General features: G+C 55.1%; 1 protein-coding gene across 1 annotated transcript; it reads left to right on the top strand.

Moving 5' to 3' along the window:
* Positions 1–428: 428 nt before the first annotated feature.
* ADRB2 (adrenoceptor beta 2) lies at positions 429–24258 on the top strand. The gene is made up of 2 exons (XM_048320071.1): positions 429–1813; positions 22848–24258. The coding sequence occupies exons 1-2, from the start codon at positions 643–645 to the stop codon at positions 22880–22882; spliced, it is 1206 nt and encodes a 401-aa protein (XP_048176028.1). The 5' UTR covers positions 429–642; the 3' UTR covers positions 22883–24258.
* Positions 24259–24692: the final 434 nt, after the last annotated feature.

Genomic DNA, 24692 nt, shown 5'->3' with positions numbered 1-24692 from the left:
CAGTGCCAGGAGCCCCAGAGTCCTCAGGATTTTCCCGGTGCCGTGTGTCCTGGTGGCACCCAGGGAGCACACAGGATGCGTGGGTGAGGTGGGAACGCTCCGCGCAGGCAGCGTGGGGACATTTGTGACACAGGGCGTGCACGTGGGGCACTGCAGGCAGAGGCCAGGCGGACACGGCGGTGCGTGGAAAGCACAGGGTCACGCCGGGGCGGGGAACAGGAGGGGGCACACACGGAGCAGGGAGAGCCCACGGTGCGGGGACGCGGCGGGAACGCGGCGCCGGGGCGGGGACGCGCGTGGGGCAGGCGGGGGTGGCCGCGGGGTGCGGGGGGGCTCGGGGTGCGGTGCCGGCTGCCATTGGCTGCGGCGGGCTGATGTCACGGGCTGCTGTCACTTAAAAGCTCCGCGGCGCCTAACGGGCTGGGACACGGGCTGGGACACTGCCGGGACACTGCCGGGACGGGACGGGACGGGACGGGACGGGACGGGAGCGGAGCGGTGCCAGGTGCGCGCAGCCGAGCGGCCCCGCACCTGTCCCGCACCTGTCCCGTATGCGCGGCCCCCGGAGCGGCGCCGCGGCTGCCGAGCCCTGAGCAGAGCCGAGCCCCCCCCCCCCGCCGCCCCCGGGGCTGCCGCCGGGCCATGGCCGCGGCGGGGACAGAGCTGCCCGGCGGCAACGCCAGCGCCAACCAGAGCGCCGCCGACCCCACGGTGTCGCGGGACGTGTGGGTGGTGGGCATGGGCATCCTCATGTCGGTGATCGTGCTGGCCATCGTCTTCGGCAACGTGCTGGTGATCACGGCCATCGCCCGCTTCCAGCGCCTGCAGACTGTCACCAACTACTTCATCACCTCGCTGGCCTGCGCCGACCTGGTCATGGGGCTGGCCGTGGTGCCCTTCGGGGCCTGCCACATCATCATGGAGATGTGGAAGTTTGGGAACTTCTGGTGTGAGTTCTGGACCTCTCTGGACGTGCTGTGTGTCACGGCCAGCATCGAAACCCTGTGCGTCATTGCCGTGGACCGGTACTTCGCCATCACCTCCCCGTTCAAGTACCAGAGCCTGCTGACCAAGGGCAAGGCGCGCGTGGTCATCCTGGTGGTGTGGGTGGTCTCGGCCCTGACCTCCTTCCTGCCCATCCAGATGCACTGGTACCGGGCAGACCACGAGGACGCCATCCGGTGCTACGAGAACGAGATGTGCTGTGACTTTTTCACCAACCAAGCCTACGCCATCGCCTCCTCCATCATCTCCTTCTACCTGCCCCTCGTCGTGATGGTCTTCGTGTACGCCAGGGTCTTCCAGGTGGCCAAGAAGCAGCTGCAGAAGATAGACAGGAGCGAGGGGAGGTTTCACACCCAGAACAAGGAGCAGGAGCAGAAAGGGGGAGCCGGGCACCGCCGCTCCTCCAAGTTCTTCTTGAAGGAGCACAAGGCCCTCAAAACCCTGGGCATCATCATGGGCACCTTCACGCTGTGCTGGCTGCCCTTCTTCATCGTCAACATCGTGCACGTCATCCAGGACAACATCATTCCCAAGTACGTGTACATCCTCCTGAACTGGCTGGGCTACGTCAACTCTGCCTTCAACCCCCTGATCTACTGCCGGAGCCCCGACTTCAGGTACGCCTTCCAGGAGCTGCTGTGCCTGCGCAGGTCCGCCCTGAAGATGTACGCGAACGGCTACAACAGCAACGGCAGGAGCGACTTCAACGAGGAGGACCACGGCTATCCCCTGGCCACGGATAAAACCTGCGACTTGCTCTGCGAGGAGGGCTCCTTCCCTCGCCCCGAGGACTTTTTGCACGGCAAAGGTACTGTGCCCGGCGGGGCGGGTGCTGGGGGCTCCGGCGCGGCACGCGGGGGTGGCACAGAGGAGCCTTTCCAAGGAGAATCAAGCTCCTTATATAACAACAGTGATTCTCTTCTAGAGAGCGCCTGAAACCTAATGGCTGCAGGAAACCCCAAACTCAAACTCTCTGCAAAGCGGGGCCGGCCCCGGGCAGGCGGAGGGGCTGCCGGCAGCCCCCCTGGTTCGGGGGTGGGGGATGCGAGGCTGTGCAGAATGCTCGTCCCTGGAGGGACTTCCTGGCCGTGGCCGGGACTGAACTACCTCATGACCTTGCTGGGAGCTGGGAGCGGGGCTGGACCCCCCATGCACCGGTGGCAGCCCCGCGGGACTGCTCCCGGTCCCTTCTTCACAACGCAGCTGGCGGCCGCGGGGGTGGCAGGACACCTGAGGCCGGGGCGGTAGGATTGTCCAGCCCAGGGGACGGCGCCGAGGTGGCATTGTGCGACAAAACGGCGGGGAAGGGATGCAGGGAGCGGGGCTGAGCGCGGCTCGGCAGGCTCGGGGCTGCTGCCGGCGCTGAGTCAGTTTGATCACCGCCCAGGAACTGCGAGCATTTCGCGGGGCTTTGTTTTGCCGAGTGCTACGGGACTTTCTGCAGGAAAAAAAAAAATAGAAATAAACGGAGCGTTTGCCTAGAATGTGAGCCTGTGCCTGCGGGACTCAGGAATGTGGCACTGGGAAGTCGGGTGACACGCGGCGACAATCACAGCCCAGCGCTTTGCGGCCAAGCAAAAGCTTGTAAAGCGCCCGGTTTGTTTAACTCCAGGGCTCGGATGACAGCGAGCCGGGGAGGTGGGAGGGGAGGAGGTTTGGATTTTCCATGGCACCTTGGAAGCGCAGCTCCGGCCGCGGGACGGCTGCAGGTCGCTTGCGGTGCGTGCGGAGGGGTTTCTGCCCCGTGTGCCAGGCTCTGCCAGGCGTCCCCGGGCAGGACAGGGCTGCCTCTCCGGGAACAGGACGGTCCCTGGCTGGAGGGGAGCGGCGATTTGGTCTGGGGGCGCAACCCGCTGCGACAGGCTGGACCCGCGGCCGGGAGGATGTGCAAGTGCGGGGTTCTTTCAAGAATACTTGAGAAAGGTGCAGGAAAAACCGCTCCCGGGACCTGCCGGTGCTCCGGGGGCCGCGGTGTCCCGAGGGATGCTCGGGAGCCACGGGGGTGTTGGTGGCGTTGTCGCTGGGGCCGTGCCGTGGTCAGTTTGGGGGTGTGGGGGTCGCTGGGTGCCCGGCAGGGCTGGATGGGTTGTGGGTGGTGGGTGAGCAGCCCGGAGCCGAGTCCCGATGCAGGAGGAGGCAGAGGGGCTTTGGGGCAGCGCCGTGCCCCGTCCCGGAGGGGCCGTGCTGGGATGGGGGTGGAGCGGGGTTTCGGGTTACCGACACCTCCCGGCAGTCCCCGTGTGGCCCCGGCTCTCCTGGCTGCTCTCGGGACCTGCCCCGAGCTCCGGTGCCGACAGGGCTGGAGGGGAATTCCCCCGGATGGGCAGGGAGCAGGGAGGGTGTCACTGCTGCTGCTCTCTGCTGCTGCGAGGTGTGGGGACAAACTCCTCGAGCCCTCACACCCCTCAGGGTAAAACCCAAGGCTTTGGGAACTCCTACTGCTCCTTTTGTTCTTTCCCAAAGCGGTCCTGATGGAGAAGGGTGCTGGGAAGGAGGAGCAGCTGTAGGAGCCCTCTCCTCTAACCCTGTGACTGAGCCGGCTCCTCTTGTCACCTTCGCAGCTCAGCACTGCAGCAGGGGCAGGGAACGTGGCTGAGAGCCCTTCCCTCATCTTCTGTCTGCCTGTGCCCTCACCAGCAGTGCCCCAAGGCCTCGGAGTGTGAGGCAAAGGAAGGGTGTGGTGAGACGGTGACACTTTGTGGCGTGAGAGGCCGCAGGGCAGCCCCTCAGATAAACATTAACAGGCTGCTGAGCACGGGGCACCCGGGGCAGGAGCGGGGCTGGCAGTCAGGTGCTCTTTGCTTCGTGTTGCACAAGCACTGAGAGGTGAGAGGCTGTGGGGTGGTGTGGAGTCGGTGTAGGAGCACACTCGGTGTAGGTACACACTCGGTGTAGGTACACACTCGGTGTAGGTGCACACTCGGTGTAGGAGCACACTCGGTGTAGGTACTCACTGCAGATGCAATGTAGCTCATTGCAGGCTGTGATTATTAAATAGCATTCAGGGGAAATGAGAATTAACCTTTGATTGCAGAGATCAATATCTCCTGCTTGTTTTATCTCCTGTATTTTGGCTCTCGCCAGGCGCCTCTATTCTGTGATGCCCAGTGCACTGTGGGTTTGAGGGTAGCAAGGGCACAGAGGGACAAGGTGTCCCACAGTGATGGGGTCAGGCCAGCCCCCAGCAGGCTCAAATTCTCACCAGTTTGAGGCAGGACCCTCTGGCACAGAGAATTCCCATGCCCACATCTCTGTTGTGGTTTGTATTTTCACTGTGATTAATTATTTGCATTTCGGTAGCACTCGTGGAGCAGGATTTGTTGTCCAAATAATCGCTCTGTTTTTTTGGCTGCCTCTTCTTACTTCAGATATTGTGGCTGTGGGTAGCCAAAGCTGAGAGTTGAGCAAGTGATTATTTACAGAAGCACTCCAGCATCCAGAGCATGTGGACGTGGAAGGGACAGGGAATTTTGGGCTGTTTGCACTGGACAAGTGACCTCGGTACTGCAAAGCTCAGCTGCAGTGTCAGGAAGCCTTTGCAGTGGAGTCTGAGAGCTGAAGAACTGATTTCTTTCCTCTAAGGCAATGTTAGTAAAACTGGTGAAGTAGAAACTGCGCTGTTCTGGGGGCAGCTGGAATCAACAGAGAGAAATATTGGAGGAAAAAATATTCTGGCACCACCAAAGCCAAACCTTTCCATGGTTGGAAAGAAAGAGCTTTGTCCTGCTAAAATATTTTATATTAAAAAGGTAGTTTTAGAGACAAGTTAAAAAATGGAGCATTGAAGTCAGGAGTCGCTGTTTAAACTGGATTTTAGGATTTTACACTGGCAGAGAGTTGGCTCAGCTTAAACACATCTGACAAAACACACGGCAGTGATTTCATCCGAGGGAAATCAGTGACAGATATTAAATTCTTCCTGCAAACAGAGCAGGCCAAAGCAAATGCTGTGCTGCTGACTTGTACCTCCTGCCACTGCCACAGAGGTGGGGACACAGAGGGGACACAACCCCCAGGTGCTGGTGTGCAGCCAGCTGGAGCTTGGCCCTACATCCACTGCTTTTATCCACTTCGGCCAAACAGATTGGTTTTGTTTTTCAAGTCTTGGTGGAGTGAACGTCACAAACACGGCTTTGGTGTTGTTACAAAATACTGCCCTCGCTGTGGGTCACGCTTGGGATCGGGGCAGCTGCAGTTCCCACATCAGGGGTGTCTTGGCTTCCTCCCCCAGCACAGGAAGCTGCTGGGTTATGCCAACCCTTTGCCTCTCGGGAGAATTCCTGGACAGCTTTGGCTGTCTGGGCAGCCAGGGCTGGAAACGCTGCTTGCTGTGGCGCTGGGGAGATGTGGAAGTGAACAGGGAGCTGGCAGAGGGAAAAGGGTCTGGGTGCAGATCCCCACCTGGAAGTGTGGCTCGAGCTCCTTTTGAGGACTGGCTGTTCCCAAAGTGCCTCAAATCCCAAATTGTTCAGCAGCTCCTGAAGTCCAGCGTTGCCCATGGGTGCATCTTGCACTGGCCTGGGGTGTCAGGGCTGTGCCTGCCCCAGGAGCTGGGCCCCACCCTGGGGTTCAGGTGAAGGTGAGGCCCCAGCACAGCAGAGAGGGAGGGCAGAGATACCAGTTATTAAATGCCCCCAAGTGTTTGAGAATCAGCCAGGGATGAGGAGTGTGGAAAGGAGAGCCCGCAGAGGGAGCGGGTGTGTGAGCAGCACCCAGCGTGCTGCTCCTCAGCTCTGGCCCCTCACAACTGCTGGGCTTTGCAGAGCTTGTTGCAGGGGTTATTTACTATAAGAGTCGTGTTCGTGCCACCCCAGGAGGGCACTGCCAGGCTGGCTGGCAGTAAACAGCAGCCTGGACTTTATCTCCAGCATCTCTTTTCCTTCTGGGATAGAATCACAGACTCTTTTAGGCTGGAAAAGGCCTTGAAGGTCAAGTCCAACATTAACCCAGCATTCCTGTTGATCCAGATCCCTTTGCAGAGCTGTCCTACCCTCCAGCAAGCCGACGTTCCCCTCCAATTTAGTGTCATCTATGAACTTAACGAGGATGTACTCAATCCCCTTGTCCAGATCATTGATGAAGATGTTAAACAAGACTGGCCCCAACACTGAGCCCTGGGGACACCACTGGTGACTGGTCACCAGCTGGATTTATCCCATTCCTCACAACTCTCTGGGCTTTTAACCCAGTCAGGTTTATCCCAGTGAAGAATGGACCCATCCAAGTTAAAGTTTCTCCAGGAGAATGCTGTGGGAAACAGTGTCAAAGCTTAATTAAAGTCCAGGTAGGCATCATCCACAGGCTTTTCCTCATCCACGGAGTGGTCATCCTGGCACAGGAGATCAGGTCCTGTTTTCCAGCCCAGGGGGTACCTGGAGGACAACTGCTCTTACTCCAAAAGACCAGGAAGGCCTTGAGTACCTCAGCCTCTCCCTCATCCTTTGTGTTTCCCCAACAAAGGATGGAGGTTCCCCTTAGCCCTCCTTCTCTTGCTGATGTATTTATAGGAACATTTTTAATTGTCTTTTCTGGCAGCAGCCAGGTTAAATTCTAGCTGGGTTTTGGTGCCTCTAACTTTTCTCCCTGCATCACCTCCCTTCATCCTTGTTGTCCTGAGTTTCCTGCCCCTTTTCCAAAGGCCCTAGACTCTCCTTTTTTCCCTGAATTCCAGACAAAACTCTCTGTCCTGCCAGCCTTGTTTTCTCCCCTGCCGGCTCATCCAGCACACCAGCACAGCCTGCTCCTGCACCTTTAATTCCAGCTCCTGCTGCCAGGAGTCTCAAACCTCCCCCCAGACTGAGGGAAGGGCTCTGTCCCTCCCTTTGCCAGCCCTCTGCCTCCCGGTGTTTATTTTCCCTGGGAGATGAATCCATTTCCCAAGGAGATGGGTTTGTGAGCGCTCTCATTCCTCTGGCAGGAGGGAGCATGGCCTGCCCTGCCTGTTCCCTTCTCTGCTCTCTGTCAAAGTGCCACCCTAAAAGCAGCAGGGAAGCTGAGGTTTCCTGACCAGGCAGTGCCTGGCAGTGTCCCTGGGCTGTGGGGACGGAAGGGCCACGGGGGGAAGGTGCTGCTGCTCTTGTCACAGCGTTCCCCCCGTGTTCCCCTCCCCAGCTGCTGGGGCAGCCCCTTGGCTGACCCCACTGTTTGGTAACTCCTCGGTCTGCAGTGGGATCGGGGCCCAGAGCGGTTCTGCAGGTTCAGGGGAGCACAGGCTCTTGTGAAAGCTGGCCTGGCCTGGTTGTTGCTGTCGGCAGACAGGCAGTGCCACTCCAGGCTCCCTGAGACCGGTGTTTCGCAAGATGAGGGTTCCTTTCGTCACTGTTATCCCACTCTGCTTGGTTTCTCAGCTCCGCGGCCACCTCGGCATCTCCTCCCTGTGCAAAAATCTCTTCCAGTGTGAAAGCTTGGCTGTCTCTAAAACTCCGACCCAGCAGCCCCAGCATTTCCCCCCCTTGTTACACTTTTATTGGAGCTCTTCTGCAAGCAAACATGAGCGCTAATCTCCCTTGCTGGGGGCAAAGAGAGCATTTTGCAATGAACACACAGCCCGGGCTGTGAGGATGCTCTCACTTGGCCACACCCTCTCATCAACACATTTCTGTGGGGCACCAGCTGCCCCCACAGCAGCCTGGAGGTGCTTTCTGTCATATTCCAGAGCGGGTCAGGAATATCCCAGCAGCACTGGCTCCTGGAGATGCTGTTCCTACAGCTGGTGGCACGGGCAGACCCTGTGGAACAACCTCTCTCTGTCGTACCCTCGTGTTTGCCTGGCACGAACAAAGCCCAGCCAGCTCAGTTGGGGTTTTAGGGACACAGCCTGGGTCCAGCCGGAGCTGGAAACGGGAGTTTCCACAGCTTGGAAGGAGGTTCTCTCTCCTGGAGTGTTGTAAGAGCAGGACACAACCCCGATACCCCTGGATCGGGCAGTTGGAATTGGTGTGGGTAAAGGTGCTGAATCAAGCACGATATTTAAGGGGGCACCGAGCTTTTCCAAACTTTCACATGAAAAAAGTGGATTTGCTGCTCCTCCGTGCGTGACATTTCAGTTTTCCCATTTTCCCTATGGAAAGGAGCATCCAGCTGAATTTCTGTGCGATATTGCCAGTGCCAGTGGGAGAGGATTGGGAAATATTTCCTTGTTTCCTGTCCTTGGTAGGTCGTTTTTGCACAAGTGCATACCTAGGTACGTGTGTGTGTCCATTGTCTGTGCACAGCAGTACGTAGATCTGTACATAAACAGGGAAGTGGAAAGGCTTTGCTGTGCCAGCTAAATGCAGAGATGAAGATCTGTATGTTCAAAACTCGGAGTATTTATTGCAGCTCCTACTGACTGACGTGTTTAAATAAAGAGGGTTTATGGGGTTTATGCTCTAGTCAAGTGTGTGTGCTTAAAGCCATTTCTCCCATGTTTTCCAACGTTTTCCCAGTGAATCCTTCAGGGCTCATTAAAGAAAACCAGCGCCTCAAGGAGCAGGGAGGAAACACAGTGTGGATAAAAATGTCATGAATTTATGCAGTGCTTTGAACCCTGGCAATGGGGACGGGGTTGTGGGTGCTCAGCACTCTCTGGTTTTCCCCTCTCCCATCAGGATCTGCAGACAGGGGTTTTAAACCCCACCTGCTTCTCTGTTTGGACTGGCAACAGTGGCAGCCTTGGATGGCTCCTGTGTTCCCACAGCAGCACTTCCAGCAGCTGGGAGGGTTTAATCCTCTGTTGCTGGTCACCAGTGCCAGATCCCCTGGGACTGGGAGGGAGCTGCAGCTTCCCCAGCTGTGGGGGCTTGGGGTTTGGGCTGGAAGAAGGTGATGGGGTGACTTGTCCTGCAGGAATGGGGTGGCAGCAGGACGGTGTGGCAGGAGTTAGGACTTTTTTAGGATTAAAAAGCTCATGGAGGTGTTTCCTTGGATAAACATCCACTCTCCTGGCCTGTCCTCTGTTACCGGTTGTCCTGATGTCCCTCTTGCTTCAGGTGGGGCTGAGGAAAGACCATGAGTGATGCAAAGCAGGATCGCAGCCCAGCATGTTGCAATGACAAGGATTTTGTGCCCTTTGTGCCACCTAAGCCCACGGTGGAAGCCTTGGCAGCAGAGGCCACTGTGTGCCCAGCACATTGCGAGGCTTCTCCTTTCCACAAAGAACAGCAGGGAATTGGTGAGCAGCTCGGACAGGGGGAGATTGCACCAGGCACTTCCAAAACACATCAGATGCCCGAACTATAATAATTTGTGCTTTCCAGGTTTAGAGAGCCCCAGCCATCGCTGACTGCAGGAGGGAAAAATCAGCCAGACCTTCGGCATCTGTGGGGGAGCAGCAGCTGCCACCCATCTTCCCCTGTTCCTGTTAAAACAGGACATTCCTGCAGGGGACATTCCACATCCCATCCTGGAATGGTGGTTGGTCTTAAGAGGTGCTCAGAGCCAGTCCTGGTTTCCCAGCACGAGGTGATTGCCCCGAGGATCCCAGCTGGCTCTGGTCCTCCAGGAATGCCAAAGGAAAGGCTTTGGGGAGCCACAGTGGCCACTGGCAGAGCCTGAGGGCTCACAGACACAATTCCACAGGCACAGAAGCCACAGCAAGGGGATCTCCCAGCCCTAAAAACAGTCCCTCAGCAATTCAGGGAGGTTCAGGCTCTGCAGCCTCAGCCCAGGCCTGAGAAATGCATAAACAGCCAAGTGGCCTCTGGCAAGGCCCTTCCAAGTCCTTTTTCCCTCATGTAAATATTTTTTCCTCTTAAGTGTATGCAAGTGTGAAAAACCTCTCCTTAGTCTTTTTTTTTTTTTTACCTCCCTGGCTGAAGGAAATGCTTGTTCATCCCTGGGTGGGAAGAGCTTCATTTTGAAATCTTGCAGCTGAAGAGCCACGCTGCTGAAAACATTTCTTATCACCCCCAAAGCCATCCTGCAACCAGATTAAATGGTGCCTGTCAGGACATGACCTCCTTGGTGGCTGTTGGATGGAGGTCCCATGGGACAGCAAATTGTGAGGCAGCCTTGAAGAAGTCTTCAGAAGCAGTGCAGAATATCCCTGGGACTTCAGGATTCCAAAGCCTGAAAGTCCCACCCTGTTGTGTTGGACATGTGAGTGGAAATGTGAGGCAGTTTTTTCTGAGAAAAACTGGAGCCCTAAAATCAGTTTCTTGCTGCCTGACCCTGAAATCAAATGTTTTTTTCATATCAGAAGTCATATTTTCTGATAGTTGGTTGTGACAGGAAGTGTGTCTGTATGCAGCAGAGCTGGTGGGAGCCCCAAAATATCTGCAGGAGAGCAGGATGGGGGAACTGGGTCAGTTCACTGGGGAATCTGTTCTCACTGCTCAGAGCTTTCCTCCCACTCCATTCCCCTCACCTGCTTGGCAAAGGCTGGGATCAGGCTGCTACCCCTCTTTCCCAGCCCTCTGCCAGCTGAGCTCTGTCTCCTGAGGATCAGCAGTTGTTGCTGCTTGTGGTTTCTGAGGCAAAAAGTATCAGTGCCTTGTGCAAGAGAACGATGCTGAGATAAACCTTTATCAGCCTGGCCTGGTGGTGAGGCCTCAGCAGAACCCAAACCCTGCTCTGATGCTCTGCCTTGACATGAGAGTGGCTCGTGACCTTCTTTAGAGAGCCAAGCCAGGCTCATGAGCTGGGGTTCAGCTTTACAGACAAAAAATCCCTTTGGCACAGCACTGAGGCAGAGGGGAGCTGCAGAGGGCAGGAAAAAGGGAGAGCACAGGCACAGAGAGAAGGTTTGTGACTCACAACAACGAGGCCGTTCTCAGTGACGTGATTTGCGCCGCTCACTTGGAGCTGGCCCCGTGCTTCCCTGTCCCTCCGGGGCTCCCTGCTGCAGAGAAAGCCCCTTCTTCAAAGGGGATCCTCGGGGTTCCTATTTATAGCAGGAAAAGTGCTCCAGGAGAGTCTCCCAGCCCTGAATGAACATCTTCCTGGGAGCAGGGCATGCACAGGCTGTTCCCCTGCAGCCCCGGCCCCTCCTGCTGACATTTGCCAGGCTGGAAGGGACGCTGGCATCTCCCTGGTGCCGCAGGTGGTGCCACACGAGGTGGTGGCACAGCCTGGCAGGGCCAGGAGGAGGCAGGGCCAGGGCCAGGCTGCTCCAGCGGGGCTGCCCGGCCCCTTCCGTGGTGGGAAGCGAGGGGAGCGTGCTGTTCCCAAAAGGAAAGGTCAGAGCTGGGGGTGAGGAGCCTCCAGGGCAGAGCCAGCAGTGCTGGCTGGGACTGTGGTTTCGAGGCAGGACTTGGGGATGTTGGCCAGGAGAGGCAGGAATTGTGGCCAGGAGAGACAGAATTAATTGAAGATGGGCGGAAAGGATTGTTGGTTTGAAGGGAAGCATGAAGGGCCCTGCAGGAGTGCAGGATGAACAATTCCTACCGGCCTGGAATGTCCCCCTGGACCTCAGAGAGACCCAGCATGGGGTGCTGGGTCCATTGCAGCTGCTCAGGTTTGGTCTCAGGCTGGGCTGGCTCCAACCCTCTGATTCCAAAGCTGTGCTAAGGGCTGCAGGATGGGATTTTAGTTCGCCACCGTTACATGGCCCAGCTTTGGGAATTTTCCTTTCCCATATGATTTACAAAACCAGAGGCTTGCAATAAACTCAGAGTGGATTCAGGGATGGTTTCTTTCTCTGTCCAAAAATTCCATTTAGCACTCAAAACTTGGAAGGGGAAAGATAATGGTAAAACTGGACAACTGTTTTAGGACATGTTTGGACAACTGCAGCTGTCTAAGGAGGCTCCCATCAGCTCTGCCATGAAAGTCAAATCCAGCACTGAGTGGTGATGGAAGGAATCTCTGGAACATTGGTAAAGGGAAAGGTGGAGGCAACCAAATAACAGAGGCAAAGTGAAATATAGCCCAAGGAGAGTGTAAAAAGATGGGGAAACAATTCAAGATGAGAAATCAGTCCTAGGAGGGAAAATGACTCGAGCACCAGCAGGAAACTCAAGAGGCTGGATCCCCTGGAAAGGGAGGGAGAAGGCAGGAATGGGCTGCAGAAGAGGAAGCAGGGCTGGGAAATGCTGTGAGAGCAGGATCTGCACCTCAGTGCAGGCAGCCTGACCGGTGCCTCTGCCCTCCCACGTTGGCCATTCCCCTGTCTGCTCCGGAGCTTTGTGGGGAGGAAGGTTGCCTCTGGAATGAGCAGTAGCTTTGCTTCCTTCTCAGAGCTGCTCTGCTGCCTGCCAAGGCACGGCTGGGAGGGTGTGGAGCAGGCGTTCCTGTCATTCTGGAGCCGTGGATGCCTTTGGGGTGAGTGTGTGACAGGTATGGAGACAAATCAGGACAGCCGTGCTGTCCCCCTGCACGGGGATGGCCACGGTGATGAGGAGGTGGGAATGGGGAATCACAGAACCACTGAGGGTTGGGAAAGACCTCTCAGATCATCGAGTCCAACCTTTGACCACTTTGCCAGCCCGAAGAGTTGGAGGGGAAATGGGGTTTTCCCAGCTGAAGGGCTGTGGGAAGGGGTTGGGTACCTGGGATGCTGCTGGGCTTTGGCACCAGTGTTGCTCCCAGGAGTTTTGCTGCTCTTAGTTTGCTCTTTATTTATCACCCTGGGGTGTCTCCACCCCAGTGCCAGGGGAGTTGTCCAAGTGTCCAGCCTAATTTATACTCCCAGAGGTGGGAAGGGGAATGTTGGTTTATTTTTAATGACAATCCCCTCTGCCTTGTGCCATGGGGCTCCAGTTCTGGGAAAAGCAGAGAAAAAACACCCCCAGGCAAATGAAACCATTTTGCTTTTACCTGCAAATGGCATCAAATATGTCCATGATGCCAGGCAGCAGCTGTGGTTCGTTTGGAAGGACCAGGTCAGCGTTGTCACCTCTCCTGCTGTGTCCACCCCACTTGTCCCCGTGGTGACCAGGGCTGTGGCCCTGCTGTGTCCAGCGCCCTGGGAACAGGAGCACCACTGTCATTGCCACTTTGCTGAGGTGATTTATCCTTGGGCAGCCCCAGAGGAGGTGAGGAGTGGCCCAGGGAATTCCAGACTTCCCATGGGAAGGTGGCAACCCACAGGATGGGGACCTGGGCAGGACCGTGGCTGGATTAGGGATGTGAAGCATGACCCAAATCTGGACAGGAGCTGTCCTGCTGTGCAGGGAGCCCTTGGAACATGGAGATATCTGTCCAATGTCTGTATCCACCCCTGAAAAGCAGCTGCCTGGGTTTTGCAGTCCCTGGGTAGAGATGGTGCTGCTGCTGACACACACACAGGACTTGGGGGTGCCCAGATGTTCCTCCCGGCTTTGTGTGTAATTCCTCAAGACCTCAGTCCTGTGTGAGGCACCAAGGCTTTGGTACGAAGGGCTTGCTGAGCGGCAGGAAGACAGAAATGCAGCGTGAAGGTGTCACCCTGCTCCGAGGTGACAAAGAGCGGGGCCCAGATTAGAAACCAGTGTGTGCCCTGGTGACTCATCGCCCATCCCGGTGCCACCTGCCACTGCCGCCTGCCAGGACCCTGCTGCCTGCAAGGGCACCGTCCCTGCTCACATGCCCAGGAGCTGGGAGAGAGGATGCTTCCCAATTACCGCACATTGTCCATCCTTGGCTGCCTCAGCAGGAATCTGAGCCCCAGCCCGATGCAGATGCACCCAGGGATGAAACCCTTCTCTTTCTTTGCCAGTTTTGAGGGTGTCTGGGAGACACCTCCGTCCAGGTCTTTCAGATCACAGGGGAGACGAGACACCAGAGCTGGACCCCCGAAGGATAAGACACAATCCTTCACTCCAGTCATGCAATCCTTGCCTGGCAGTAGTGGAAAGCCATTTTCTGCTGTATTTTTTCAGTCTTGAGTAATCCTAACCTAGAAGTGACTGCATCCCCTTCGAGCTTATTTCATTAACCTTAAGTACCTGCTAAATTCTCTTCCTCCAGCCACTGAGGAAACGGGTTGTGTTTGCAGAGAACTTTCTTCCTTCCCCCTCCCCTCTGGCGTGATTCGTCCGAGGGTGCCTCTTTCCATTTCTCGAGGACGCCTTATGTCTCTGTGAGTGGAGAAGCCAGAGGTGATTGCATCAATGCAAACGGGGCCGGAGGTGTCGCAGGCTGATCGTAGCAATTTCGGGACAAACGCTAATTATAGGGACAGCCAAGCCGGGCCCACTCTGGGGCTTCCCACGAGGAAATGCCCTGTGGGTTCAGCCAGGAGTTCCAATTCCTTTTTGTTACAATTAATAACAGAAACGTGCTGATTTCTGGAGGAACCACAGGGATGGTTTATCCTGCTCAGAAGTTGCTTGGAAGTTTTTCAGGCAGTGTCTTTGCAGAAGGAAAGGGGTGTCCACCTCTTCTCTGGATAGATGGGACAAGCCAGAGGGACATCACCTCCTAAACCTGTGTCTCCTGCCCTTGCTCTGCGCTGCTTCTCTCCGCAGGAATCCTCACCCCCATCCACGGCTCCCTCAAAGGATGGCGATGGGAATAACAAGCACTTTGTTGTTAATGATAGAGACAATTTAGAGATGAGCTGCTGAGGGATTAAAGGGCTGCTGGACTGGTTTCGGAGGTGAGAATAATGGAGCTGAACAAATGTGTGGAGCTGAATAAATCCCACCCGCTCCTCCTTTCATCTTCCTGACATGGAATCCGTCAACGTTTGACTTCCAGTAATTTATGGAAAGCTCAGTTATCATTCCCAGACCCTTCTTACGGATTTCTGTGCACGGGAACCACTCTCTCATTGCACAGCACAGGTTTTTATTGGCCACTTTATGTGATCCTGAGCTCAGCTCTGTCCTCCTGCCTTCATAGGGAGTCTTGGGATCACCAGGGTGGAGGAACCAGACAATGTCACCCAGCTCTGTAAAAAGCTGGGGTCCTTCAGATTTCAGTGCTGTTATAACTATGAAGGTGATTCAAAATAAAATACACCTGAAACCCTTCCATATCAGGCCCTCCAAGAGCTGTAGGTGAGCTCCTTCAGCTCCTCTCATTCCTGCACAAGTGTTGGGACCATCCATTTCCAAATGGGGTTTCAGGTCACAGCTGGGCCTCTCAATCTTCCTAAACAGGAGGGAAATTGCAGTAAATAAGTGACCAGAATGAAAACCTTGCATCCCCTTAACATCCTGCCCCTGCCATTTCTGCACATTCCTGGACTTTTCCTTCTGCAAGGGGTGTCCGTCTCGTTTCCAGCCCCATCTCTGGGAATCAGGAGGACAGACGGGGCTTGCTGTCATTGTGCACAACTGGGATTTGCCCTGGAAAGGGCGGATAAAGCAACCCCAAGCTCCTTGGCTGAGGACAGAAGTGCTGCTGCTGACAGGGGCATGGGGGCAGGGCTGCATCCATCGAGTGCAGCGGGTCACTGTGACTGAAACCATGAGATCACCAACGAGCCGAGCTCCACCCCGCAGGGAAATCTTTTTATATCTCCCCACGGCAGATGCCAACCATGTGCTCACTGCCTGCAGAAGGGGCTTGCCAGGGAGCCGAGCAGGAGAGCCCCGCGGGCTGCGCTGCTGTCACCGCTGGGAGCCGGGCTCTGGGAAAGCGGGTTGTGTTTACCCAGGTGCGATGCCCGCTCCACCCGTGGGTGCCTGGCCCTGCCTGGGTGCTGTCTGAGCTGCAGAGCCTCTGCAGGGCCGTGTTGTGTCTGCCTGTGATAGCATCAGCACCCGCTGCCAGCCCCGCTGCGGCGGCGCCGCTCGGCTTTGGTGAGGGAACCAAAGCTCGCTGTGAACCCAGCCGTGCTGGAGCGTTTGCCACACAGGTTCAGCCCTGTAAGCCCTGGGAGTGTTCACCAGGCCTTGGCACAACTCCTGTGCTCCACCCTCTGATGTGGGTGAGGAGGATCAGGGAAAAAATTAGGGATTTACTCTCATGGAGGAGCAGCTACTGCTGAGCAAGCGATTGCCCGAGGCGATTTTGGGAATGAGATTTAAGCTCTGGAGCGGCTTTGGAAACAGTTAGTGGGGATGTGTTGCACAAGAGGCCAGCTGGGGCTCTGTCCCTCTGCCTGCCCCGTGGAATTGTGCATTTCTGATCCGATCATCAGTGATTTAATGGGATGGAAGATCCGCAGGATGCCTCAGGAGCAGCGTCCTCCAACATCCAGTGATTTAACCAAAGTGCAGGAATTGCTGCTTATACTCCTCCAGGTTGTCTGTGTGACTCCAGCAGGAATGAAATAGATGTGTCTGCGATGGGGTTGCTTCTGTGGGAAGTGAGAAATGGGGTCAGTTTTAATCCATGAAGTTCCATGAGGAGGGGGTGGGAAGGAGAGCTCATGGATGCTCCTCACTGGGCAGAGAATGAGGGGCATAAAGTCTCCAAAAGAAGATTTTCCTCTTGCCCTCAGGTGGGAGACAGCAGCATGAGCAGGTGGAGAGGATATCCCTGGTTTTGTGGGAGGGAGCAAACCCCTGGCTGAGCGCTCATTTACCAGGCGCTGTTGGACTTCCTACAATAAAAATCCTTCTGCATTTTCCCCTGACACCGAGATATTTTGCCTAAAACAGTCAAACCGACCGCCCCAACTCCATTTACAAGTTTTCCAAGAAATCCTCGGAGCGGTCGGAGGAAATCAGAGTTCAGAGCTGAATTCCACAAGCGATGACGCCGAGTCTGGGGAGGGATTTGCACTGCTGCAATCCAAATGTCCACAAATGCTTCTACCTTAAAATGTGGGATGTTTTCGGTGTGGATCCCCTCCAGGCAGCCACAGGCACCAGCTGATCCCCCACTTCTGTCAGATCCTTGGCTCTTTCCCGTCTAGAGGATCGTTGGTTGCTATTTTCTTGTGAGGATTTGGTAGTGTCTCCGTGTTTTTTCACATTCCACGACCTCCTGAGCTTGGCACGCAGCAGTGCTCCCACCTCTGTGTTTCACAGGATTGCAGGAACCGGGAGGGAACTCTGGAGATCATCCCAACGTCCCACCAGAATCCCCTGCTCGCAGCAGGGCCAGGGAGAGCAGCTTGCTCAGAGCTTTGTGCTTGGATTGTGGCAGGAGGGAACTGAAATCTCATCCCAGACCTTCCTTTGTGCGGAATCTAAAGGCAAATGGAGGAGAGAATTCAAAATCCCATCCCAGACCTTGCTCTGTGTGGAGTCCAAAGGCTGGTGGAGGAGAGAATCCGTTGTTCCTACAGGGAGAGCGTTGTTCTGCTCATTGTTTGGCTTGGGTTTAAGCCTGTATTAGTTGGAGTATCTGCAGAGGAAATTGGGTGTAAGCCAGGCTTAAGGACAAGTCCACACTCTGCTGGCATCACACCAAGAAAAGGGAATTATAGTGCCACAAACCAAGGGAAAAATGTTGCCTGCGTTGGTTTAGATGGGATATTGGGAAGAAATCCTTCCCTGTGAGGGCTGCCCCATCCCTGGCAGTGTCCAAGGCCGGGTTGGATGGGGCTTGGAGCTTGGGGTAGTGGAAGGTGTCCCTGCCATGGCAGGGGTGGCACTGGATGAGTTTAAGGTCCCTTCCAGCCCCAGTCATTCCATGATTCTATCCCTGCTCCCTGCTCCCTCTGTTGGGAACAACATTCAATCTGTTCCATGATTTTAAAACCCCCACAAGACCCAAAGCAAACAGTGTCCTTCCGCTTCCCCAAAATTCAACAAAAGAGAGAAAAAAACCCTCAGAAAAGCTGGGACAAGGGAAGGAGAGGGAAATGGGATAACAGAGCTTTTAAAAGCCTGTTGCTTTGCAGCTGTTGCCATCCTGGCTGCTTTCCAGAGGTACTTGGATGATCCTCTGCCAGGAAAAAAAGAAGTCCTTCAAACCCATCATTTGATGGGGACATTATTCCTCAGCAAAGGAAATGAAAATCCAGGTTGGGGATTTCAGAATGGAACTGCACCCGTGTGGGAGCCGGGGATCTTCACTCAGGTAGATTTGAGCAATATCCCAGTGCTGGGAGATCCTTCAGGTGGGGACTAAGGACACAGAGGACCTGGATCTTCAGAGAAGTTTGATGCCACAGCCAACAAGTGGAGATGTGGAGTTAATCCGGTGCCTGGCTGGTGGGGAAAGCTGGACATGTGCTAAGGACTGACTGGGAAGTTGTGTCCCAGTTTGGCTTCGTGGCACTGGCTGCTGGATCCCAGTCCCTAGGAGAGCTCATGGGAAAAGGGGATAAAATAAGCACAACCTGGTGCAGGGGAGGATGGCAGGGGAGAAATGCCCTCCCTGGGCTGGTGGATGCTTTGTAAAGTGTCCAGAGGCATTCTCAAGGCTGGGACCTGGGAGTCAGGGATGAATTCTGCAGGAAAGGTGCTGCAGCAAACCCAGGAGCATCCCCCTGTGTCACCTGGAACATCACCTTGCACAGCCAAGCACGGAGGTGCCCGAAAGCCCAGGCTTGGAACAGCAGAGTGGGAGGGATGAGGTGGAATTTTTTCCTTTCCTAGATAAAAGCGATCATAAAACAGACTAAATCTGGGGTTGGGACACTCTGGGGGTTTTTTGTGTTACACCTTGGCTTCTTATCAGGCATTCCCAGGTTCTTCTTTCCCCTTGAGCTGTGCAGAAGCACCTGATGGTTCCTCTCTTGTTGCTGTGCCCTGGGATCCCTCTCACACCCTGCACTTGGAGCAGATGCTGTTTGAAGGTTCCGGGAGGAATTGTTGGCAAATGGGGGATGACAGGTTGCAGAAACAGGATAAAATAGCAGGAGTTTCCAAGGAGAGACTGGAGAGGCAGGAAAGGAAAGGGGGGGCAGTCTGGAGATGAGCTGTGCCAGGCCTGACTGGGCTCTGAGACCCCTGCTGAGGTGCAGACTGTGCAGGGCAAGGCTGGCAGATTCTCCTGGTTCCTGGAGGGCTGGAGCAGGAAATTCCATCTTTCTCTGCCCTCATTCCACCCTGAATCCTTGGATTGCTTGGGGAAGAGCTGCTCAACTGCCTTGCAGAGAGCTGAGTTAGTCCCAGGGTTGGGCTCCATTTCCATGGAGCTCCCACGGAGGTTTCCACAGGGTACACTCCAAATGGAAGGAAGCAAATCTAAGATTTATGGAATCACAGAATACCAGAATGGTTAAAAATCATCTCGTTCCACCCCAGCCATGGCAGGGACACCCTCCACTGTCCCAGGCTGCTCCAAACCCCGTCCAGCCTGGCCTTGGGCACTGCCAGGGATCCAGGGGCAGCCACAGCTTCTCTGGGCACCCTGTGCCAGGGCCTGCCCACCCTCCCAGGGAAGAATTCCTTCCCCATATCCCATCTAAATCTATTCCCTTTCATTTGGAAGCCATTCCCTGTGTCCTGTCGCTGCTGTTCCTGCTGATTTGCAAAACCACTTAGTGCAAAGCACTAAGACAATCCACAGGGAATTTTTTTCCTCTTCATCCTCTCCTTGACCCCTTGGGAAATGTCCCATGGGAGCCATTTCAAACTCCCCCTGTGACTCTGTGGGCAACAATCCATTCCCATTGACTGGAAAGGGAATTTTGACTTTCTCATCAGCTCTTCACCCTGTGGAATGGCTGTCCTTGAGCCTGGGATTAATTAGGACTAATGACCAAAAATGTCATTATCATCAGGCTTCCACCTCTCCTAGGGCTGTCCTGAACCAAAAGAAGGGAATGTAAAGGAGTGAATTCCACCTGGGAAGTTGTTAGCAAGACCGTGCATCCCTTGCTTTGTGGGGTGTGGCTGATTCACCCCGCTGAATCCAAGATTCCCACAGGTGAACAGGCACTGCTCAGGACCAGAGGCTGCAAGGTTTCCTCGGCCAGCTTCTGTTTTGAATATTTAGCTTTGCCTTGTGAACCTTGAGGAATTCAGCTCCCAGGGCAGAGGAAATGTTGGAAGGGGTCAGGCGAGCTGTGCTCTGTCCGTGTCACTGGGAGCAGCCAGCAGCATTCCAGGCCAACATCTGATTTTGTGCTTTTACGAGGCAGATGTTTGGGAGAAGGGATGAGCTGTTTACTCAAGCTGCCATCTCCCAGCCCTCCTCCCTCCGCGCGCGCTCACGCCCGGAGCCCATAAATAAAGATTCCTGGGATCATGCCGCTGTTTGGGCTGCCCTGTCTTCCATCAGGACAAGCTGCCAACCCTGCTCCCCCTGCACCTCAGTTGCACTGGGGAATAAATCAGTGAGGGCTAAATCCTCTCCCGGCGACACGGGGATGAATGCGGGATGGCCGCGCTGACGTCGGCGCTGGCATGGAACTGCGAAGGGGAGTTTGACTCCTTGATTTCAAAGCAGTGCTGCTGATTTACACAAAAAGGGCTTGGGCTCAGCCTGTCCTAGGCCTGAACAGCAAGGCGGGGTTTGCTCTGGGACGCAGCGCTGACGGCAGAGCGGTTCCGTGGATTTTGCTGGAATTAAGTTGATGGAAATGAGTTGTAGCTTGAGCACGCTCTGGGTCTCAAAGAGCTCCAGATCATTAATGAAGGAAAGGATAAATCCTGGGGAAAGTGATTCGTGCCATTGCCCGACATTCCTCCAGGAGAGTCCCACAGGGATGAATCCCAGCCTTGGGGTTGTGTGGGGCTGATGATGGAGAGCAAGGCAGTGGTGCCCTCACACCCTGATGGACACCAGGCAGATGTCCGTGGAGGAACCGGAGATCCCAGCTGATCCCAGCATGTGGAGGAACAATTTCCACCAGGGGAGGAACTGCCCCTGGAAGTGGTGCCAAGAGCTGGCCTGGAGGGGTGGGAATGCTGCTCTTGGCTGCACTTTTCTCCTCCAAGAGGACACAAAAATTGTTGAAGGCAGCAGTCAGGGTGTTAATCCTTGCTCGCTTGTTCCTCTAGATTTTCCCACCTTTTTTTAAAGGATTAGAAGTGAAAGAATGTAAAAGAGGTGCTGGCCCCCCTCTGCTGTGGCTCCAGCCTGCAGCCTGTGGGTTTGAGCAGTCTGTGGATATTTCTCCTTGAATATTAATATTAATAAATATGGATATGAAGTGGATATTTCCTCTTGAAGCTCTAGGGCTTCCCAAACAACCTCACTGCCTAAAGGGAATTTGTAAAGGAGCCTGGAATTCTGGTGGCTGCTCTTGGGGAAGCTGGAGAGCCCAGTGGGCACCTCAGGGCCTGCCAGCCTTGCCCCATAAACGCCCCTGGACACAGGGTGATTTACACCCCTCTCCTGGTGGCACCTGGCCAACTCTGAATTGTTCATGAGTGACTTTTTTAATGGCTCGGAGTGGCTCGGGTTGGCCAGGGTGAGATGCAGTCATGTGTGGCACGGCTGCTCTCAGGGTCCAGGAGGAGCCGGAGGTGACCTGGAGGTGCCACCGAGCAGGATGTGGGGTCAGCAGCTCAGGCTGGACCTGGCACCTGCTGAGAGTGACCCAGAGGTGCCTCCTTGTCCTGCACTCAGCTGGAAGGTGCCCGTGGAGGTGCAGGGAGAGGTAACAGAACCCTGTCCCGGCTCTCCCACCCGTTTTGTTCTCACTGAATGGCTGCTCACGGTGGAGTCTGCTAGGAGGGAAACCAAACTGGGATTGTTGCCATGGAAACTGGAGTTTGGATGGGAAGCTCATCCAGTGGGGCAGCAGGAAGAGGGCTTTGGACTTCTGCCTCCTGTCAGACTGTGTGGCTCGGGTTGGAACACCACACAGTCATTACTGTGATAATCTTGTAAGATATCCAGAAACATCGACTTCCTCTGTTTTCCTGGGAAAAACGAAGCCAAGATCTCAGCCCCCGGCCTGGGAGGGATGGGGGTGATGAGCAGCACCACTCTAACGAGCAAAGCTCTCTAATTACGGCAGCAGCAATTAAGTCCCAGTGGTGAGGGATGCAGAGCTGGAGGCACAACCTTGCTGTGCTCCGTGCTTCCGTTTCCTGAACGCAGAAATGGAATTATTTTGGAATATTCCCTTTTCCTTCCCACTTGAACTCCACAAGCGGCTTTGCCCTGGGAACTCTGGGAATGGTTCAGGCTTCCTTGGAAGCTGACAAGCACCATCTATAGGATTGCTGCAGAAGAGGCCTCGGGATCCCAGCTGAGGAAAAAGGGCAGAGGAGCTTCACTCTTGAGTTTCCAGATTTGTTCTGGAAAAACTCCAGCGTGCTCAGCATTCCACAGCACACGAAGTCACGGCTTTCATCACCCACCCCTCATGTCTGGCTGGATTGTCCACCCTGGATAAACTGCTGGGCCTTGGTCCCACAGGGGAATGTTGCCTGTGGAAATTGCTGGAATTGCAGAGCCAGGATTATTTCACACGGGGGTTTTCTAAAGAGCTCATAATCTGCAACATTTCCAGTTTTCCTCAGGAACTGCAGGGACAGGACAAGGGGGAATGGCTTCAACCTGAGAGAGAGGAGGTTTAGGTGGGATATTGGGAAGAAATTCTTCCCTGAGAGGGTGAGGAGGCCCTGGCACAGGTTGGGAGGGAAGAAGGGAGGGAAGAAGGGAGTGAGGAAGGAGGGAAGGATGGATAAACACACTTTGCAGGGCAGATGGAGTGCAAATAATCTTTTTAAAGAGATGCTGGCAAGGGACACTGGTGCAAATCATCCCTGTCACGTTGGAACTTCATCCTTGATTTGCACAAGAAATACAACTCCAGTTTGGATACCCAGAATTCTTCCAAGAGAGGCATTGTGTTCCCAAAGAACAGATACGGGGTTTTTTTTCCTCTCTGCAGATCCATTTTGGCTTTAAAGCTGTTTTTTTCTCCTACACGCACAGATGATAATCTTTTACATGTCCATATTAAAAAATATCACTTCCAGAAAATAAAAACACAGGCATATTCTGTACTTGTTCCTTTCTCTATCTCCAAATTAATTTCCCATTTTTCCACCTGACTTTTCTGTCATTTGGTACCTCCACAACCAAGGAAAGAGGTTTAATCTCTCCCCTGGCTTTGGCATCTGAATCCCTCCTCTATCCCAACCTCTCCAGGCTAAATTAATGCTGTTCTCCTTCCTTTTGTTTCCCCACAGAGATCCCTGGATGCCCAGGAATGGTCGAGAGCTGAATGATCCAACCTCTGTTCCTCACCACCCTGAGCTCGTGAGGGCTCTGGAGAGATGGAGTGGGAGCACGGCCTGGCTTCCCTGAGCCTGGGGATGCTGTGGGAAGTGACTGCCTTGGCAAAGGTCCTCATCCCAACCCATCGCCCATCGCACAGCGCCTCCAGGAGAAGCTGGGGAAGGACAACCAAGGGACCAGGAGAGGCTCTGAGAGCCTTGGAGGACACTGGGAAAGAAGCTACAGGGAGGGAATGGCCAAACCATGACAAAAGGTGCCGAGGGGTTTTTTTGCCCTTGGAAAACCCTTTCCAAAAGGGAGCACCAGGGCCAGGTGTGGTCTCCAGGTGGTTTGGAAGAGGCACAGCCAGGTCACTGCCTCATGGCCAGGTCAGGAGAGCAGTAGGATGTGCTCATGGCAGCCTGTCCACGCCCTGCTTGGGGATCCAGGTGAAACAGGAATCTGTCCAAGACCAAGAGAGAGAAGCGTGGAAGATTCCTTCTGTTCATTCTGTGCTTGTTTCTCCTTCTGGTGTCTTCTCTGTCTACCTCTTCTTCTCTAGAGAGCACGGGGGGCCCTGACTGTCACAAAGGAGCAGAAGGATTGGCACAGGGCAAATCCTGCCCCGTGCACGTGGAATGTGCCCTTCGTTTGCTCCTTGCTCCCAAAAACCTCCAACTGTCCTGCCTGGACCTCGGCCACTGGAAAGGCTGGGACCTGGCCATCCCTTTCCTTGCAGGAAGTCACATTTTAGCAGGACCAGCCACCCTTGGGAGCCAAGATTTACCGCCTGAGGCTCATGACAGAGCATCCATCCCTCTCCTGCAGCTGTGGGAAGGAGCACATTGAGCTCCTGATTTTGGACCGTGGAAAACCCATGGAGCAGAGAAAGAGATGGAGGGAGTGATGGTCTCAGGCAGGAAACAGCAGGAAAAACTGACTGAAATCCATAGGAAAATGTGCACCTTGGACTCGGCCCAGCTGCAGCTCTCTGGTCACTGAGCTGCTCCCGGAGCTGGGCAGAACGTGCTGGTACTGAACTGTGGGAGCCCCATCTCAGACCTTCCCTCTCGGGCTTCCAGCTGCAAAACCTTTCCCTCAAGTGCAATCCTATTTATTTATTTATTTTTCTCGCTGCTTGATGTGAAGCTGCTAAAGGAGCCCCCTCCCCACAAACACCCAGGGCTGTGGGAGGGCACAGAGCAGAGGGGCAGGACACAAGGACACCTCCCAGCAGACCAGGAGCAGCCTTCTGGTGAAGGTGTCCTGCTGTGCTGGGAGGGTTGGGCTTGGTGGCCTTCAAGGGTCCTTCCAACCAAAACCATTCTGTGGTTCTGGAAGATTTGAAAAGGGTGCCCCGTCCCTGGAAGTGTCCGAGGATGGTTGGATGGAGCTCTGAGCAGCCTGGGATAGTGGAAGGTGTCCCTGCCCATAGCAGGGGGGGGAATTAAGTGATTTTTAAGGTCCCTTCCAACCCAACCCATTCCACGATTCTATGGACACGGGGTGGACACGCGGGGCAAGAGCAAAAGCTGAGACCAGAACTGCTGTCCCTGGGGTGAGGGTGCAGTTTTGATCTTTCAAGGACTAAGAGCCAGCTGGGCAGGGCTTTGTCGGGAAGGACAGAGGCTGCAGGGCTGGGCAGTGCCGCTCTATCCCGATTTTCTTTGTGCAGGGTCTGTGTCTCTGCGAGAGTTGCTCACCTGGGGGGCTCTCCGGTGCCCTGCTGCTCTCCCACAGCTCCCATGCTTTCAGGATACCCTGAAATCCCTTGGCACAGCTCCCAGCTGCTCCAGGAGAACCTGATTTCTCCCTTC

This window comes from Corvus hawaiiensis, chromosome 15 (assembly GCF_020740725.1).
Source record: "Corvus hawaiiensis isolate bCorHaw1 chromosome 15, bCorHaw1.pri.cur, whole genome shotgun sequence".
NCBI lineage: Eukaryota > Metazoa > Chordata > Aves > Passeriformes > Corvidae > Corvus > Corvus hawaiiensis.
Note: the sequence above shows the minus strand (reverse complement) of the source record. Positions and strands in the feature narration are given on the sequence as shown.